At 42.9% G+C, this 17,791-nt stretch overlaps 1 protein-coding gene across 1 annotated transcript in view; it reads right to left on the bottom strand.

The window, feature by feature from the left end:
• Nucleotides 1–91: 91 nt before the first annotated feature.
• Nucleotides 92–17,791, bottom strand: part of PDE11A (phosphodiesterase 11A) — a 237,067-nt gene continuing 219,367 nt past the window's right edge. Inside the window, exon 20 of the mRNA XM_034785945.1 lies at nt 92–3,340. Within this exon, the coding sequence (XP_034641836.1) occupies nt 3,182–3,340 (159 nt within the window). The 3' untranslated portion in view covers nt 92–3,181. The remainder of the gene's footprint in view (nt 3,341–17,791) is intronic.

Here is a 17,791-nt window from a genome sequence, read left to right on the forward strand (position 1 = left end):
AACCTCTGCCATAGCCCTGAGCCCACTCCGAACCCCTCGGCCCCACCCCCACCACATGAATTTTGTTATGTGCACCACTATGAAGGTGATGTGTCATACATCACCTACATATTGCTGTACATAACAAAATTCATTCTGCACATGTGTGAGAAAAATTAGAGGGAGTACTGACAGTAGCTCCCCTTTCTGGGTACCAATCGATCATCCTCTGCCCCACCTGTGTCCTGCTAAATCCCTGTTGACCCCCATAGATTCCCTGTGTCATTGCGAACAGGTAAGGGATATACACTCCCTACAAGCCTTCCCTCCCCCATCTGCTCCTCCCACTTTTGCAGTGGAATCCAGCTGGATCTCTGCACCTATGAAGGACAGGGAACTGAGCCTGGACTGCAGGATTTGGCCCTTATTCTACACTTTTCAGTGATCTCTCTTGCAATTTTTTCCTAGAATAAGCTTACAAAACAGATTTAAGTTCAGGCAAAGTTTCAGTTTCTCTAGAAAACCTGTTTTTGTACCAACCAACAAACACCAAAACCTTTATAAATGAAGCTGACACACAGTGAAAAAGGTCCCTGACACCATCTTAAGTTTGAGAACCAGTATTGAATCTTCCCCCATTTCTGAAAAAATGCAAATGTGTTGCCAGGATTTTGAGCTAAAAGTGTGAAAACTTTAGTGATAAGATAATTTTTTCCCCTCAAGACTTTAGTAGTATTTCAATCTTAAAAACACTAGTGGTCAAATTCTGTTCTCACTTCCACCAGTAAGTACAACCCTACTCATTTCAACAGAATTGCATCAATGTGTTTGAAAGGAGAATTTGATGAGGATCTTGTTACACTTTTTCATTTGCTTTCTTGTTGTGGAGGAATAGAACCATTGCATTAGTCAGCAGTTTCTGAATTTTGACCCACAATAGAAAAGATACAACAAGACAGGAGAAATAGATGGAGGCAATTACAAATAGCCATTTGATTGATGGTTGACACTGTTAAGGCCTTAACTGTATGTCAGGTTGCAGCAGTGTTGAATTCCCATCACTGCCAGTGGGTGTTGCTATGGGCAACAGTGCACTGAAGCCAGTAAAAAGGAAAGGAAATGAGAGAAAACTCAACCTTGGAGGAAGCTATAGGATATGTACTTTAAATTATGGTACACTTACCAATATGCAATATCAAAATTCAGGAAAGCTATGTATAGCTGCCAGCAGTACCAAGTCAGTCATGGTCTCTGCTTTTCCCATAAAGCGAATATTCTATAAATAAGTTTTATACAGGTTTACAGCAGACTATCACAGCTTTTTCATTACTGGGGAAGGAGTGAGGAGGTGGAGAGGTAACAGAAACAAGTTCATACAGTGCAGGTATTCATCTCTGTATAGCATAGATTTCCCCTCCCCCTCCCCCTTCTCTTTGGTAGCAAACATGATATGGTTCAGTAGTTTAGATCACTAGATTTTCTTGCAGTGGTTCTGGAATCTAGAGGCATTCTAATGTCTACACAAATTATAAGTCGTACAAAGTATTTTAATAAATGGACATCTTTTTTAAAATTGTCAATTAGGTAGCGATGGTCAGATTTTCAAAAGTGCTCAGTGCCCACCTGATTTAGGTGCCTAGGTAGGAAAGGATGGTACTTGGCTCTTTAGAAAATCTGGTCCTATGTGTAATTCTGATTTCAGTTATACTAATGAAAATCCAGAGTATCTCCACTGAAGTTAGAGGAGTTATTCTGGTTTGACACCAGGGTAAAAGAGATCAGAATCTGGCTTTACTTTATTATGCTGTTTTTACCTAGTGGTAGGCATTCCTAGTTTCAAAATGACATTGTCATGGTCTCCAATAACTGATGACCATAGTAACTCTCTTTTTTCCTCAATAGGGCAGTTTCATGCTTAAGAAGCCCTAAAGGTGGGAAGCATTCTATCATGTGTCCTCTTGTATTCAGGTGCTTGGAATAGAGCAAGCAGTCTCAGATTACAGAACTGTTTTGCCAAGGATCTCTGCACTAACTGGAAGAGGCCAACTTTCTTGTGCTAGTGTGGTCACTGAGAACTAGACATGTTTGAATTCTTGATCTATCACAATTGATTAAAATTTTATTTGCAACTGTTTATCAGATATGTGACCTTGGATTTGCTTTCTGCTAGCTGTAATAGGGTAAAAGAGATGATAAGAGAAATAAGAGGTAGTCAATATCCAGTGTGATGGTACTCTATTGCCCCCCGCCATTTCTTATGTGTAATAGTCAAAATATTCATCTCTGTTGAAAATTATATCAGAAAGACACATCCATAGTAAATTCTTCAATGCAGATTCTCTAGTACAAGGAAATACATTGCCTTTTTATCCTATTTTCATTAAAGGCCATTAGTCCTTTCCTTGGGGGACAGTGCAACTTAAAAAATGAATGCTTTAAAATAGTATTTCTAAAAAAATGAACTCAAATTACCATGCAATAATTTTTGCCTTTATACAAATTTCCACCTGCAAAGTAATTCACTGCATTGTTAATATGAATATCTTAAGGGAGCTGGGACAGGTTGGTATTTTTAAAGATAATAAAGTTTGTTTTTAAATGTAGCAAAGACAGGCAATTCTAAAGGCCCTGATCAATCACTAAGAAGCTTTGTTGTAAAAAAATACTTCTGTAGAATACAAAGCAGGCTTTTCAGAACACTCAAGCATAAAAGAGGAAGGAAGAATGAGAGAAACATTACAAAAGCAGGCATAATTGGTTCATAACAAATACTGAAAATATGCAAAACAACAAAGTAATTACACGCTATTCTGTTTTCCTGCAGCTCCTTGCATATGCATTGATAAATGTGCATTCCAAGTCTGCTCTGTATTATTAGTTTTATTAAGCTGTAAGTTCTTGTATTTCAGTCTGGTGTGTGTGTGTGTGTGTTGGCTTTTATTACAGCAGCAGTTGAAATGTGGTGGAGCTGAATGACTGCTTCTTGTGCTGTATCTTCCATGTGACTCCAGATATCAGCATCATCTTATTACAGGCCTTCTTTTCAGACCAACTGAACTCCTACGTAAAAGCCATGGCCAGCAAAATTACAGCCAATCAATTAATCATGTCTGTGGAAGCATTTTTTAAAAATGATGTGACTAAGCTTACAACTCTGCCTTTCAGACATCTGTCATCATAACAGCAGCTGACATTCGCAGGCTTAATGTATGTCTTCAAGAGACAAAGTAAAGCTGGAAGATGAGGAGGAGGGTACTGTCTGGGAGAGAAGTGTTTTCTGGTGCAGCTCCTCCCATTTACCCCTGTTTACTGCCACAGAGTCCAACATGGGCTTCAGTTTCACATTCACCTTCACTAGAGACTGAAAGATTAAAAAAGGAAGAGAAAAAAAACCAAATAAATACTGACAATATTTCTGATTCTCTGATCCAACATACAGGGAACAATTGGATAAAGGGAACCTGTTAGCTGCACCAGTATTGACAGCCCCAAACATTCAAAAATCATGAGTTTGGCTTAAAAATCAAAACATTTTAAACAATACATTTTAGGTTCTTTTTTATTTGTTTTCTGGGTTTGAGCTTTCAGGCTGTAGTCAGGTTACATTTTCAAACTTCCCTCCACAGTCATGAGGGCTAGAAACTTAGGGTGACGTCCTCACCCCCACTCCAGCCTCTTTACACTGCTCCTTTACCCAGTACAACAGCTCGAAAAGTCCTGTATGCAGACAAGGGAAATGTTTTCCAGTGTAGGCACTGGGGCAGACAGCCATAAGACTTTCTCTCAAGGACCCTTTCACAATTCCCAGGTGTATATAGGGTATGTGTGGGAGCAGGGCCGCAGCATGCAGTGCTATGGAGATTCCAGGCAGCAATGTGACCTGTAGAGTAACTTGGGAAGGCTGCTAAAGGCCCCTGTAGTTCCTGGAGCTGTGAGTTCTGTGCTGAGTCACTTAGGGTATGTTCTTAACTTGGGTTAGCTAACTCTGGTTAAAATAGCAGTGAAGACATGGCCACTGGGCTTAGCAGCTCGAGTTAAAGCCTATAGGAGAGCCTGGGGTTGAACTCAAATTGCTAACCGGAGTAAAAAGTCAAGTTCCTGTGCCTTTACTGCTATTTAAAGCTGGGTTAGAGAATGTGGGTTAGCTACCCTGGGGTAAGCACACACCTTTTTTTGCAGGTTAGTCGTACCCTAAGCGGCTCGCAGATCAAAGGAATGGTTTATATGCATCCTACTGATCCTGGGCTGCTCCTGGGACTAGTGCAGGGGTGGGCAAACTACGGGCCGCATCCAGCCTGTCAGACGTTTTAATCCGGCCCTCAGGCTCCCAGAGTGGAGTCTGGGGCTTGGCCTGCTCCAGCTGGGGAGCAGGGTCGGGAGCTTGCCCCACTCCATGCGGCTCCCAGAAGCAGAAGCATATCCCCCTTCTGGCTCCTATGCATAGGGACAGCCAGGGGGCTCTGCATGCTCCCCTGCCCTAAGTGCCCCCCCACAGCTCCCATTGGCTGGGAACCATAGCCAATGGGAACTGCAGGGGCAGCATCTGTGGACAGAGCAGCGCGCAGAGTCACCTGGCCGTGCCTTCGCATAGGAGCTGGAGGCAGGGCATGCTGCTGCTTCTGGGAGCTGCTTGAGGTAAGCACCACCAGGAGCCTACACCATTGACCTCCTCCCATGCCCCAACCTCTTGCCCCAGCCTTGATTCCCCCTCCTGCCCTCCAAACCCCTCAGTCCCAGCCCGGAGCATCCTCCTGCACCCCAAACACCTCATCCTCAGCCCCACCCCAGAGCCCCTAGCCAGAGCCCTCATCCCCCCTGCACCTCAACACCCTGCCCCAGCCTGGAGCCCCCTCCTGCACCCTGAACTCATTTCTGGCCCCACCCCAGAGCCCACACCCCCAGCCGGAGCCCTCACCCACTCCAACCCCCAATTTCGTGACCATTCATGGTCCGCCGTACAATTTCCGTATCTAGATGTGGCCCTCGGGCCAAAAAGTTTGCCTTCCCCTGGGCTAGAGACATACCCTTAGAGGCTCAGCATAGAATCTCACCCTGACTTTTTGTTTGAAATGAAAGCCAAGAGTCTCACATAATCACTTGTCTCCATCTGCTGGGGCTCTAAGTAAAACACCAGATATAATGAGACAGTAATATCATGCAAGTTGGCAACACAAATAGTTTAGTCTTCCTTTACTCCTGTGAGCCATGCCATTGATATTGCTGGGGCTACTCAGAAGGGTAAGGGTTGCAGGATCAGTCCCTTGGTTGCTGGTAGCTATGAATAGGAGGCTTATTAGTTAAATGACAAGATGCACAAAGTTGAAAAGAGTTCATGGGTTTCACATGAACGAGCCTCTGATCCCCTTGATGATGGGGGAGCTTAGATTTCAGGTTATGTGGGTAAGCAACCCATCACAGTCAGCAACTGTCAGCACCCGCATGTGCTTTCCAAGGCTGGAGCCGCATCACCGCTCAGCTGAGTTTAGAAGTTCACATAACACTCACATTAGCTGCACATAGTCAAATAAAGAATGTGTATAGCAACTTGAATAAAGCACAGAAGTAGGTTCTTTTTCTAGTCTCATTGAAACCAACAGCCTTACACAGGGCTTGACCTGAAGTCAGTGGGAATTTTTCCATTGACTTGAGTGGATTTTGGATCAGGCCGCAAATGACATAGCCATGGTAGACCTTCACAGGAAGATTACTAGAGAGGTATATTTTCCTTTTAACCGAAAACCTTTACTTTGGCACTATGTATGTATGCTTGAGAAGTCACCATTTGTGCCCTGGCTCTGACACTATTTCCAAAGAGGGGGCCATAGAGAAGAATGGGCAAAGCAGAATGCCTGCTATGGAGATTCCAGGCAGCACTGGACAAAGCAGTATGCCTCCTAAGTCTGAAGTGTATGGAGCCCTGCATTGGTCAGATGTGCTAGATTTCAGATAAAGGAAGAGTAATCGCTCTTTGTGCAGCCCTTTTCATTAACAATCTACTAGCAGGTTGAATAGGCTGCTTTCTGTGATGGAATGTAAAGGGCATGTTTGCAGTGTGAAGCAAAAGGTGGAGGAATGGGGAGAGAAGGGAGAATGAAGGATCAGACAACAAATATTAATTTTATAGGCATGCAGAATGTTTAAAAATAGAGGGATGAGTAGGAATGGATTTTTTGCTGTTAATCCTGTCATTTAAACCAAATCACCAAGATGTTCACCTGCAATCAGCTAAAATGGCCCTAGGAGCCCAGAAGATTGTTCAGAATTGTGGGTTAATATGGGTCCCCTGCAAGCCATGGGGACTCGGTTAGCTACTGAAGTTAAGTCTTGGTAGCTTTTTAATTGAGTTCCTGCATGATGATTAAAGTTCAATGGCCTGATTTTAAGATGTGCTGAGCACTTGCAATGTCAGTTGATTCAGTAGGAAATGCAAGTGATCAGCATTTTTCAAAATCAGACCATAAGTAACTAATTGATTTGTCTAGGGAATGGAGTAAATCTACTGTGAAGTGCTTCAACTATGCAGTTGCCATGGAGTAAGATATGAAGCCCAGTGGGACGGGTTAGAGACAGGGCTTAAAGTGGTCTCCCAATAACGTCCAGAGATGTTATTGCCTGACAGTGGCATTTCATTACTTTGTAACAACATTTTAGGACTTAGCTTGTTTAAATGAATAATGTTTCTATTGGTGGCAGCTAGCCCACCTCTGAGCTCTATGGTTTTAGCCCTTTATTTCAGAGCACTATATATTTTTGCAAACCTATGTGATACAGCCCAATATAAGCTTTAATATCTATGGTAGAAACTCATTGCTGGTGTGGACAGCCAACCCCCTCCAGAATTCAGAGGCAATTAGACATACAGGCCCTGATGGCAGTTCACCAGGAACTTCCTGTGCAAAGCAGTCAGCTTGTCATGGTGATGGCAATGCTTGCACAGATGCACATCAACAGACAGGGCTAGAGCTGGCAGAAATGTCTTTAATTTTCCAAATTTTGATGAACATGAATGCACATTTTTGATAAAATATTTTTTTAAATCACCACTTTTGAACTGTTGTGAGGCAGGAATATAGCATTCTGCACTCAGACCTCGTGACCTGAAAGCACAGAACGATCTACACATTGCCCATGCCATAAATATTTACACTGATAATGTATATCTGCCTACAGTGAATTTAAAGGAGATGTAGGAGACTGGGAACTAGGGCCACGTGGCACTGCCTCATAGTGGTTCTTCAGTTCCTGGCAGACTCTGTACTGGCCTGCTGTTGTGCAAGGTCTGTTGCCCCTGGTCAGAATAACACTTCTAAGCCAGCATGTCTGCTCTGAATGCCTGTAGCTTGTACAGTATGGGTGATAAGGGGGTCCTAGAACCAAGGCAGGTCTGTTTGCTTTCTGTGGCCCTAGTCAGTCCATTTCCCAGCCTGCTGCACAGTCAATATCCTTATCTGTAGCAAACCAAAGGTAGTTCAGTGGTGGCTTCATACTGGTTGATGAAGGTGGAGTTGCTGGTATTATACATGGCCAAGATATTCTGCTGCCACAAGTACTGTGCAGTACCTCTGCTTGGGGTTTCCACTGTCCCGATGGGTACATTAACATGGACCAAGCTAAGCCTAAAGGACGAAATCCTGCTCCTAGCTCCTAAAAGGGAAAACAGTATTGGCCCTAGCTGTACTAAGAATGGATCCAACCATACTTTTTGAATCACAAGTTAATCAACATATTTTGTGCACTGTGAACATCTTTTTGATTCCCTATGTGGAGATATGGATTGCTCGTAAATTTGGATTTAAGTGTATATTAACAGGGCTAGTAACTCAGGGATTTACAGACTAAATAACAAGGATAAGGATACTTTTAGGATACTTCATGTACTCCTTAACATTTCCTAAGGATATTAAAATTGGGTAATATAAATTAAAAGAAGTATTTCACAAAGAATAAACCAGATCTTTGATTTTTAGTCTTATTACATCACAGGCAATTAATTCTTATAAATAGTTACAGAATATGGAGTGTAATCTTAAAAAACATTAGCTTGTGTTACACATTTATCAAGCTACCCTTTGTTAGAAATACTCCACAGTGCTGACTTTGCACAGAGTATATAAAATGTCTTTATTCAGACATCGACTTGATGTTTAAAACACTGCTTCTGTATTGTATAGTTTGGCTTTGAGACCTCTTTATTTTGATCTACTCTTAATTAAAACTACTACTATAATTCCAATGGAAATTCGCTTTTCTTTTATTTTTTCCAGTAACCAAAGCATTTCACTAGGATTTTTCTGATACAAACTACACAAACTGGATTTTATTTGTGCCTGAGATGTAATTAAAAACTCATTTGATTACTATATTTCTGGCCCTCTTTTATTTATTAAATTCCTCTAATCACTTTTCTTTTATGAAGCTTCTGGGAAATTATCTCAAAAGCAACACATTTCTCTCCTCCCTGGCAGGTTCTTGAACATTTACTGCATTACATTCATACCATTTGTCCATGATCTGAATTAATTCACCAATTAATTCTTAAAGCTATTTAAGTTTATTTGGCTCTAGCCCAATCAGGGTTATACACCTCTGGCTCTTTGTTCTACAATTTACTTTCCATTTTACTGAATGAAAATCCCTTGAAGTACTGTTTCTTGATGCAACACTTCTCTTTCATTTATTCCTCATAGGAACTGCCATGCCAGTGATCTAGTTAATCTGGTGTCCATGTTCATAAAATCCAGTCCAGCTCCTACTGATGCAAATTTCCCATTGACAAAGGATTGGTCCCCAACAGCTGCATGAAATTGGATGCTTCAGAAAAAGTCACAAACCACCAATAATGCACCTGTTATTGTGTTCGTCTTTGTACCCTAGGAAAATTTCTCTATGACCCCCAGCTGGTGATCAGCTTATGCTCTGAAGCATGAGGAGAATCCAACACTGGCAAGGGGTTTCCACGTCTAACTTTCAACCTGAAACCTGTAGGCACACAAGTAGACCTACTAATGTCAATGGTATCTAATTGTCTAGTCACATGAATAACAGGTGCAGGATTGGGCCACAAGATTAATATTTATAAAGTTATCCTAGCCAGTGTAAATGCTGTTTGTCTCCATCTTCCATTGCAAAAATGTTAAGAAAACATTCATGTTGGCTATCTAGGAGGCACTCAAAAATTAGGAAATACGAGTGAAATTGGCACGTATAAATATACCTCTTCCCCTCTGTGTCTATATATTGTAGATTTTAAATATATGATACTGTTTCTCAAATGGTACTGTATCGCACAATTTTTTCCCTCAGTTATAGTATCTTTTTGTTACTCTGCATAGGCCACACAAAGAGAGAAGGAAAGTTCATGTAAAAGATGCATAGTGAATGAGGCAGGAGCTCTATATATTCACTGTTCATTTTATAGGATGCAGCTGACAAAGGTGTAAGAAAAAAAGTCTGACAAAGACTTCTATTACTTGAAAAATAGTGTGTGACTGTGTCATGGAAGCTGTCATAATGCTTTGTGATAATGGATATGCATAATAGGGCAGAGTTAAGGCTATGAAGGCAAACAGGAAGATATCAATGGGAGGATGGCAAACAGTGTTGCATGCCTGGGATCAAAGAGGGTAAGATTAGATACGTTTTTGACTGGCATACTACTGGCTTTAACAGAGTGTGCTGCAGCTGTTACAAATGTTGCCTGTTACTAACTGGTGCATATAGTCAAGTAGTCTGAGCGGAGAATCGAGGGACAGGATTTCTTGACTTTTTATCCTGGCTGACACTGACTTCCTCTGCAGCCTAGGACAGGTTAATGAACCCCGCTGCCCCATTTCCCCCATCTGTAAAATGTGGATAGTAAACCTTGCCTACCTTACAGAGGTGGCGTAAAGATTAGGGTATGCCTGCACTGCAAGTGGAGGTGTGAGTGCAGCTTGAGTAAGTTCTCCTATGCTAGCAGTGAAGACATGGATGACAGGCTTCAGTGTGGGCTGGCAATGCAGGTGTGTAGCCAGGGCCATGGCAGGCAAGTGCCATTCCGTTTTCACTGCCATTTTTGCCATACTAGTTTAATTAAAGCTAGTGCAGGTATACCCACACCTGTGCAATCATACCTCTCATTGCAGTACAGACATACCCTTAGTGTGGTGTTCTGTGCTGTGTAATAATGGCACCCTCATGCTCTGAAGATCTGATCCCTGCTGACTATGTCAATGGGGCTACTGATGGAGGAAGATGCTAGTCAGCATGAGTAAAGGATCAGAATCTATCCTGTGTTCAATATCCATATAGACGCGATGAGCATTGAACCAGGACCATTGTGGTCCTTGACAGCAGCTCAGTCAGTGTGTTTAAGGAATGTCTCCTGGTGACAAAGTTACCAGAAAGGGTGCTGAGTTTTCTATCATAGAAGTTGCTGCTAAAAGAACATACTAAACTGTTTGTGTCCTTTACTACTAAAACTCCAAACATGAATTCCTGGCACATGGACATTATTTAATAAAACACAGCTTGCAAAGGAAAAATACATTTGCCCAAATAAGCATTCCGCTGGAGCCCTACATCCAATCACTGCAGGCATAAGCCTATGGTATGAGATGGGGTCTTGCCTTGTGCTCCAACAGTTAATAAATTAGCTCTGTCAGACTAGTGAGGTAAGTTCCAGAGTGGGGGAGCCTCTGCTAAGAGCACTTAGCTTACAGCTCCCAGACAGTTTAAATCTCAGGACGACTGTTTCCTTAAGGGTCCCCAGAGCAGTGTGGCTTGGGAGAGAAGACCTCTCTCAGGTAGTCCAATGTGCTGTGTAAATCACACTCAGCATCTCACCAAAAGCCAAACTGAGTCAGGGAAAGAATGGCACCTACTGAATCACAATTACCATTTTCTGCAAGTGCCAGGATTTTCATTGGAGGCTCCTATCTAAATATTGACCAGTTCTGACTTTGTTTAATGTATCAGCTTTGACAAGACTGCAGCCCAAGGAAGTATGGCTGCAGGTCTAATATTTATAAAGCAAGCTATGCAATAAGAGCACAAAAATTCTGTTTTATTTTGAGCATGTCAGAATGTTATAGGTCTCAGTGTTTACTCTGCTTTGGAATCCACTCATTTCTAATTACTCATTTTTATTGTGTAGGAACTTCCTGATTTTGGAAGGGAGAGTTAGCGACCAGAAAGCCATAGAGAGAAATTCAGATGAGGTAGAAATATGTGATGCTCTACTAAAGTCGATGGGGTCACAACAGAGCTGAATTGGACCCCAAGTTTTGCTGATGTGGCTTTCATAAAAGAATATATGGGCCAAAGGTGAACCATTTATCTGAAACTCCTTGAATATTTTGAGGTCAGAGGAAAATGGGACCTACAGCTGAGCCCCCACAGCTTTAGTCTGACAGAAGATGTTCTGCAAAACCAAAATCATCCCTTGGTTTGCTATCGCTACATACAGTACTGATAAACAAATCTCTCTTGCTAAAAGAAGTCTGTTTTCTGGAGTCTTGCTACAGAAGATGAAGGACAACAGTTTGAATAGCTTCCAGAAGTCTCTTTATGAAGTTGTGTGAGAACTTTGCTTTGTTTATACTTTTGTTTTGTTTCAGCTTCTGTTGTCAGATCCAGATTTAAAACTCCAAAAAAGAGTTAAGTGCACCACAAGAGGAGGCTGCAGTTGTAGAAAAAGACTGCACTCTCCCCATGTTGGGTAGCCCATCAGGGACGAGCACAGCCCCCAAAATCTTGCCCCGGAAGGTGTGTGGCTAGCGCAGCTAGAAGATGCACTTAATCATTGTGTTCCTTCGAGACTTCTGCCAGTGAAGTTTTCTGGAGCCTACCAATATAATTTACAGCTGCTATCTCCAATGAAACTTCCAAAGGAGGGCAGTAAAGAACACAGTGCCTGCCCTCCCTAGGGAATGAATCCACCTGGATGTAGAGACCCCCAGTGGTGCAGGAGCAAACTGAGGAGGGGTGATATGGCACACAAAATATATGCAACATCCTCTGCATTGAACTGTTATTAAAGTTTCCTTCTGGTGATAGCAAAACATTCTGTACACTATGAAAAATAATGCTGCAATATCTGTTTCTAATAAAGTTATGGCTGGATGGATTCATAAAACAAACTTTTTTATTGATAAAAATGACCCATATGCTATAATAAAGAAAAAGTATATTATACATGTAAGTGCTTTGTAGAAAAGTGTACTCTGATCAGAGTCAAAATTGTTGTCAAAGGGAAGAAATGTGACTGAGAGATTGGAAATCTATTGAAATAGCTCAATTGATGTGTTGCTACAGTTTCTAGGCAAACTGCTAATCCATCTGTTCATAATAACTTAATAAAACCAAGGAATCAGTATATTCCTTTTCCCATGAGAAGATGGAATACCAATGTAATGTTTTTTTTGGTTCTGCAATTCCTGGTTTTGCTCTTGATCCCACATATTTTAACAGTTTGGGCAAAATATGAGATGACTCTATCCCTTTCCTTTCAACATTTGTTTTGAGGAGCGATCAATGCCTTCTGCCTTGCCGTTAAATAAATTTTGAAAAACTCGTTAATCCATATCAGTGTCATATCCTTATTTAGGTCTTTAAATTTATCCTCAGCTGGGGAATTCTGCAGGTAACTGTGATTCTGTTGAGTTCAACGCTTAAAAGTGTTTCATCCATCATCATTTCTAGTCCTTTTCTGATGCAATATAGTTTGTTCTTTGTCTTTCTTGAAAACTGAATGGCTGTTAAATTATCCATTTATCTTCTTTCAGATTTGCTGTACTCACTCTGTTGGTTGTCTTTTCTACCTTATTTGCCAACTTTTCAATCCATTTCCTTTGCTCTGAATATGCGTCTTCATTCACCACTCATTCCTTTTCCGTGTAGTGGCCAGCTAATTCTGTCATCATCTTATCTGAAAATTGTGTAATTGCACAAATAGTTCACCACCTTTTTTTTTTTTTTTTTAGGTGATGTTGAAAAGCCTTTGAACTCAATGTGTGAAATCTGGCTCCACTGAAGTCAATGGCAGATCTCCCGGTGACTTCATTTCACCCAATATTATTTCACCTATTCAGTCATTCTCTCAAAAACTGTTATTGACTTGTCATTCCAGCAGAGGAGTGGATGAGGTTTCCTTTGTGGCCTGTAAATAACACTGCTCTGTTGACTATATTGTTGCTTGAGGAGCAACATGAAGCATTCTGTCCCTTGAAGGGCTGAGTCTCTCCCTCCTCCAGATGGTCTGTGAAAGCTTGAATATTCCCACATGATCAGTGGCAATGTAACGTGCCACTTCTTTGATCCAGTTTTCCTTCAATAACCCCACTAAAATCACATATTTACAACAAAATACCACCTAAGAGACTGGGGGAAGGAAAGACAGAGAGAGATACTGAGATCTTTTCGTGTCAGTTGTAATAAAAATGTGTAAATTCTTAGACACAAGAGTTGATGCATAACAGTGTAGATGGATACAGTGTTGGGCAGGCAATTCTTCTTCACCAATTTTGCCCCAGACCCTTCAAAAATTGTGCCTCTGGCACCATACTTCCCATAGTCATTGTTCACAATGCATCACTTAACTGGGGAAGTGCCCGTCAACTTACTCCTTTGATTATTTTTTTCTGGTTTCCCGTCTATAGTGCTCCATGTTGATCCTGAACTGCATTCCTTCCCTCTTCTCTATCCACCAGAATTGAAACAGTAGAAATAAACATATTATTCTTAGCTTAGGAGAATGAGGTTGGAAAGATACTCCAACAATGTCCATTCCACTACTAGAACTTGGAAAATGAACCAGAGCCTTAAAAATCAGATGTGAACCTGAACTTCCTGAAAATTCAAGGCATGTTGGACTGGCTGATCTGGTTTGGGTTCGTTGCTGGTAGAAATATTCCTAGGCAACCTCTCCAACAAAAAGACTCTGAAGCTGAACCATGTACTTCTGCTCCAGTTTAAGAACCACAGAAGCCCCTTTCCTTGTGGAAGCCCCTACCCCCAATTTGATCCCTAGCTACCAAACCCTCTGGCATAGCCACATAGTGTAATTAGCCAGATCTAGTTTTTCCTGAGGCAGACTTTTCTGTGAGCATAGCAGACATTGCTGCAGCTGCTGCTCTGCCTTGAAAGGTTTTAGCAGCAGTGCCCCATGGATGTCAACATTCGCAGCAGAAAATGAAACCGTCACTTAATCTGCCACCATCTATGCCAGACCTTGTCTATATTGTGTCACATACTGCATGCTGAGACTATATGCCTTAATCATCTGTGTCAGGCAGGCTCTCTCCGAAAGCATGGACACATAATCTTTCAACGTCCGTGCTCAACTTACCTGTCACAAACGAATGCTTCCAAATGCCCAGTTCTCTGTGGTATTCTCTAGCACCTATCCGAAATTTTAGAAAGATATCCTTTTCAGCCCTCACTAGGGAATAATCAAGTTCAGAAACCTGTACTTAGGCAAAACTAACTTAAATGAAAATTGGTCAGCATTGATCAAATTATTCATTTATATACATTTTCTGAAGGATCTATCCCTTTTTCTGTTTACAAACAGGTTTTGATTTTCATTCATTCATTCATTTGCTTTTTAAAAAATTGTGAGCACATTTCAGACAATGGATTGTTCCCAAACTGTGACTGGAGGCTATTCACTATTTGTGGGGTTTACCTGGCTGACTAAGTCACATGGGAGTGTTTTTCCTCACTAATTGGATGATTTAACCTTTTTAAGTAGAGAAAAAACCCTAACAAAAATAGTGAGCACTCTCCTCTATGTACAACTAGCCTTTGTCACTAGCAAATGTGGGTAGGTGTACAAAGAAACATTCATACAAACAAAAAACCCTTCACACACACATGTTCATGAGTATAAGAGACAGAAACATGATTTGAACAAAAATGCTGGTTGGAATTTAAATGTATGTTCATGAACACAGTTTTGGCTGCATACAACCAGTTTTAGATTTTACCTTAGTAAGGAATTCAAGACTTGGCCCTATATTTGCAAACGTCTTTTAAACCATCCCATACAATAAATTCTGTGCAGAAGCACACTTTGTCAGGTGATATCCAAATCCTGAATTCAATTTTTCTCACATCAAAACTTTCACTGAATTCAATGGGGATTGTAGCTGAGTAAAGGTTGAATCCGGATTTAGTACCATGTCTGTGATCCTTAAGCTTCCCTTCTTGTGAAGGGCACAAAGGCCTGGATCTACAAAGGGACTCGTGTGTTGCAATATTGAGTGTTGCAATGACTAACTTCTGGAAAAATCACAGGAACAACACTGCAATCCCCGAAGCCTGAGTTAGGTGTCGAAGCTCCCTGTACAATGCCGGGGACAGACCTGCAGCTCAGAATATGATCCACAAAAGCCAACACGTTAGGCAAGGAGCCATCTCAACGAGCTAACGAGCGATGCTGATAAGAGCGGGGGGGGGGGGGGGGCATAAGCCCTGCCCTTCTCATATATAGGTGCTGAGTGTGGGCTGCAGGCAGGTGCTTATCTCTGCTAGCAATCCACAGCCAGGAACCCCTCTCTGGGACCCAGGTGACTTAGGTGCCTAAGTGATTTCTTGTGATAATGTGTTAGGTGCCTGCCTCAATCCACACACAACTGCCAGAGAAGTTAATGGGATGGGCATAGATGACTCATGCCTGCTAATACTGGGGGACACAATGTAAAAGGGGAGAGCACATGACAGCCCCACGTGTTGCCTCTGGGAGGAACTTCCAGCCCCACCTCCCTGAGTCAGGGCAACCAATCCCGCCGGCTCATAGGGGGCTGGGGCCACAGGATTGGAGAGTATGTGCCTCTGGGCCCAGCAGGGGCCAGCCCAGCCCTGGGGCAACTCTCAGCAGCAGTGTTTCTCTTGAGCTTGCGGACACCTCAGGAGGGGAGGCACAGGGTACGGGCAATGCCCCTACCTGCAGCTGCGCAGAGGCCAGAGAACCTGCTCCCGCTGCCTTCCCCAAGTGACCCCTGGCCCTGCACCCAGCCCGGGGACCACCGTGCTCTCTTCACTCCATCAGCGTTATCTGCGGCGGGGAAGGGCTCTGTCTTTTCCCACTTCGTCTTCCCCCGACACGTTTCTGGCTCGCTCGGCCACTTTCCCTGGCAGCCGAGCCCAGGCAGGGAGGATGGGAAGCTGCTGCTTCTCACGTTGGCTGTGGGTAGCTGCTCCAAGTTGCTGCCTCTGTGCAGTTTGGTAGCTGCCTGAGAAAGTGGCCCGCCACCTCTGCTCCCCACCTGGGCCCCGCTGCTGTGGACAGGGGCTGAGCAAGCTGGACATGTGCTAGGGGGGTGGAAACTCTGCCTTGTTCAGCCCCTGCTCCCAGCAGCCAGGCCTGGGCGGGGAGTGAAGGGGGCAGGCTTCTGCCACCTCCCCAGCCAGGCTCTCTGACCCCACATGTTCCCCAGTGCATCATATATGGGAGTGGTGCAAGTACCTATGCTTACATTATAACTTTACCCAGTGGTTAGAGCACTCTCCTGAGAGGTGGGAGACCCATGTTCAAATCCTTTGTTCCCCTCAGGCAGAAGGGGCTAAACCAACCCAGGCCTCCCTCAGCGCAGGTGAATGTTCTGACCACTGAGCTAAAAGTTGTAAGTGCTGCTGCTTCAATGGGACCCAATGCAGCAGCCACTTAGCATACCTAAAACTGGGATTTAAGTGTCTAAGTACCTTTTGTGGATGTGGGCCAAACTCTCTTTATTTTGTCTTGCTCTAATGGAATAGTGAAAGGTCACTCTGCACCCCCTTATAGTTATAATAGTAACTTAAACTTTTGGTCCAAGTCATTTAACAAAGTGTTTGCCTATGATGGGATGCCTACCCCACACAGGTGATGAAAAGGTGAATGTGGGCTAGGGAGGCCAATACTGCTTGCATCTGGAGGCTGTGGTAGGCCTAATTAATGATGAAACCCAGCTGGGGAGGGGCTGGATAAACAGAGGAAGGTTAGACCACCAGGGGGCTACAGGGAGAACCTCTGTAGTTACTTTAGTAGGGAGTAAAGAGACCTGTAGAGAACAGAAAGGTTTTTGCAGGATGAGTGGCAAGGCTGGGTAGGAAGAAGTCTGGTGCAGTAAGCCTTGATTACCTGTCTTAGGGTCTCTGGACTGGAATCCCATGTAGAGGATGGGTCTGTGTTCCCTTACTAGCCACCGTGGAAGATGGCATAAAGATCCTGACAAAAAGGAATACAGGCTTTTGAGAGCCCTGAGTAAAAGGATATATGGGCCAGTGGGCTCAGATGGAGCGATTGGACGTTTGTTTCTATTATCCTGGAAGGAGAGAGATTTTAAAGTGACTTGACTGGAGGGCCACATCAAAAGAAGCAGCAGGCCAGATGGTACAACACAGGACAGAACTGCTAGGCTATGCCCAGCGGTGAGGGGGTGCTGTAGTGGTGAGTCCTCCCTTCTATGGTGCTGTAATCTTTGGGGATTTCTGTCTGTTCTCCCTGTGGGTCACAGAAGCATTACTACTGCTAAAAGCCTTTGCCTTTGATCCACTTTTGAATATGAACTGAATAAGTTAGAGGGTTGTAGTAGTGACATCATTTTATAAACATTACTCATAGACCGTGTAATTACAGGGTCAGAGATGATCTGCTGTTTAATGAGGATTAGCAAGATAGGGATATCAAAGTACATGGAGGAAGCAACCTGATTTCTTCCTTGGTGTGTGTGTAAGAATACTGTCGGATAAAGAAGCAGGGACTCTTATTGTCCCTCAACATGAAGTCTAAAACACAGAAAATGTTTGGAACAGAGAGATTCTCTCTCCCCTTCTCCAATCCCCCCCCCAA

Source organism: Trachemys scripta, chromosome 11, assembly GCF_013100865.1.
Source record: "Trachemys scripta elegans isolate TJP31775 chromosome 11, CAS_Tse_1.0, whole genome shotgun sequence".
NCBI lineage: Eukaryota > Metazoa > Chordata > Testudines > Emydidae > Trachemys > Trachemys scripta.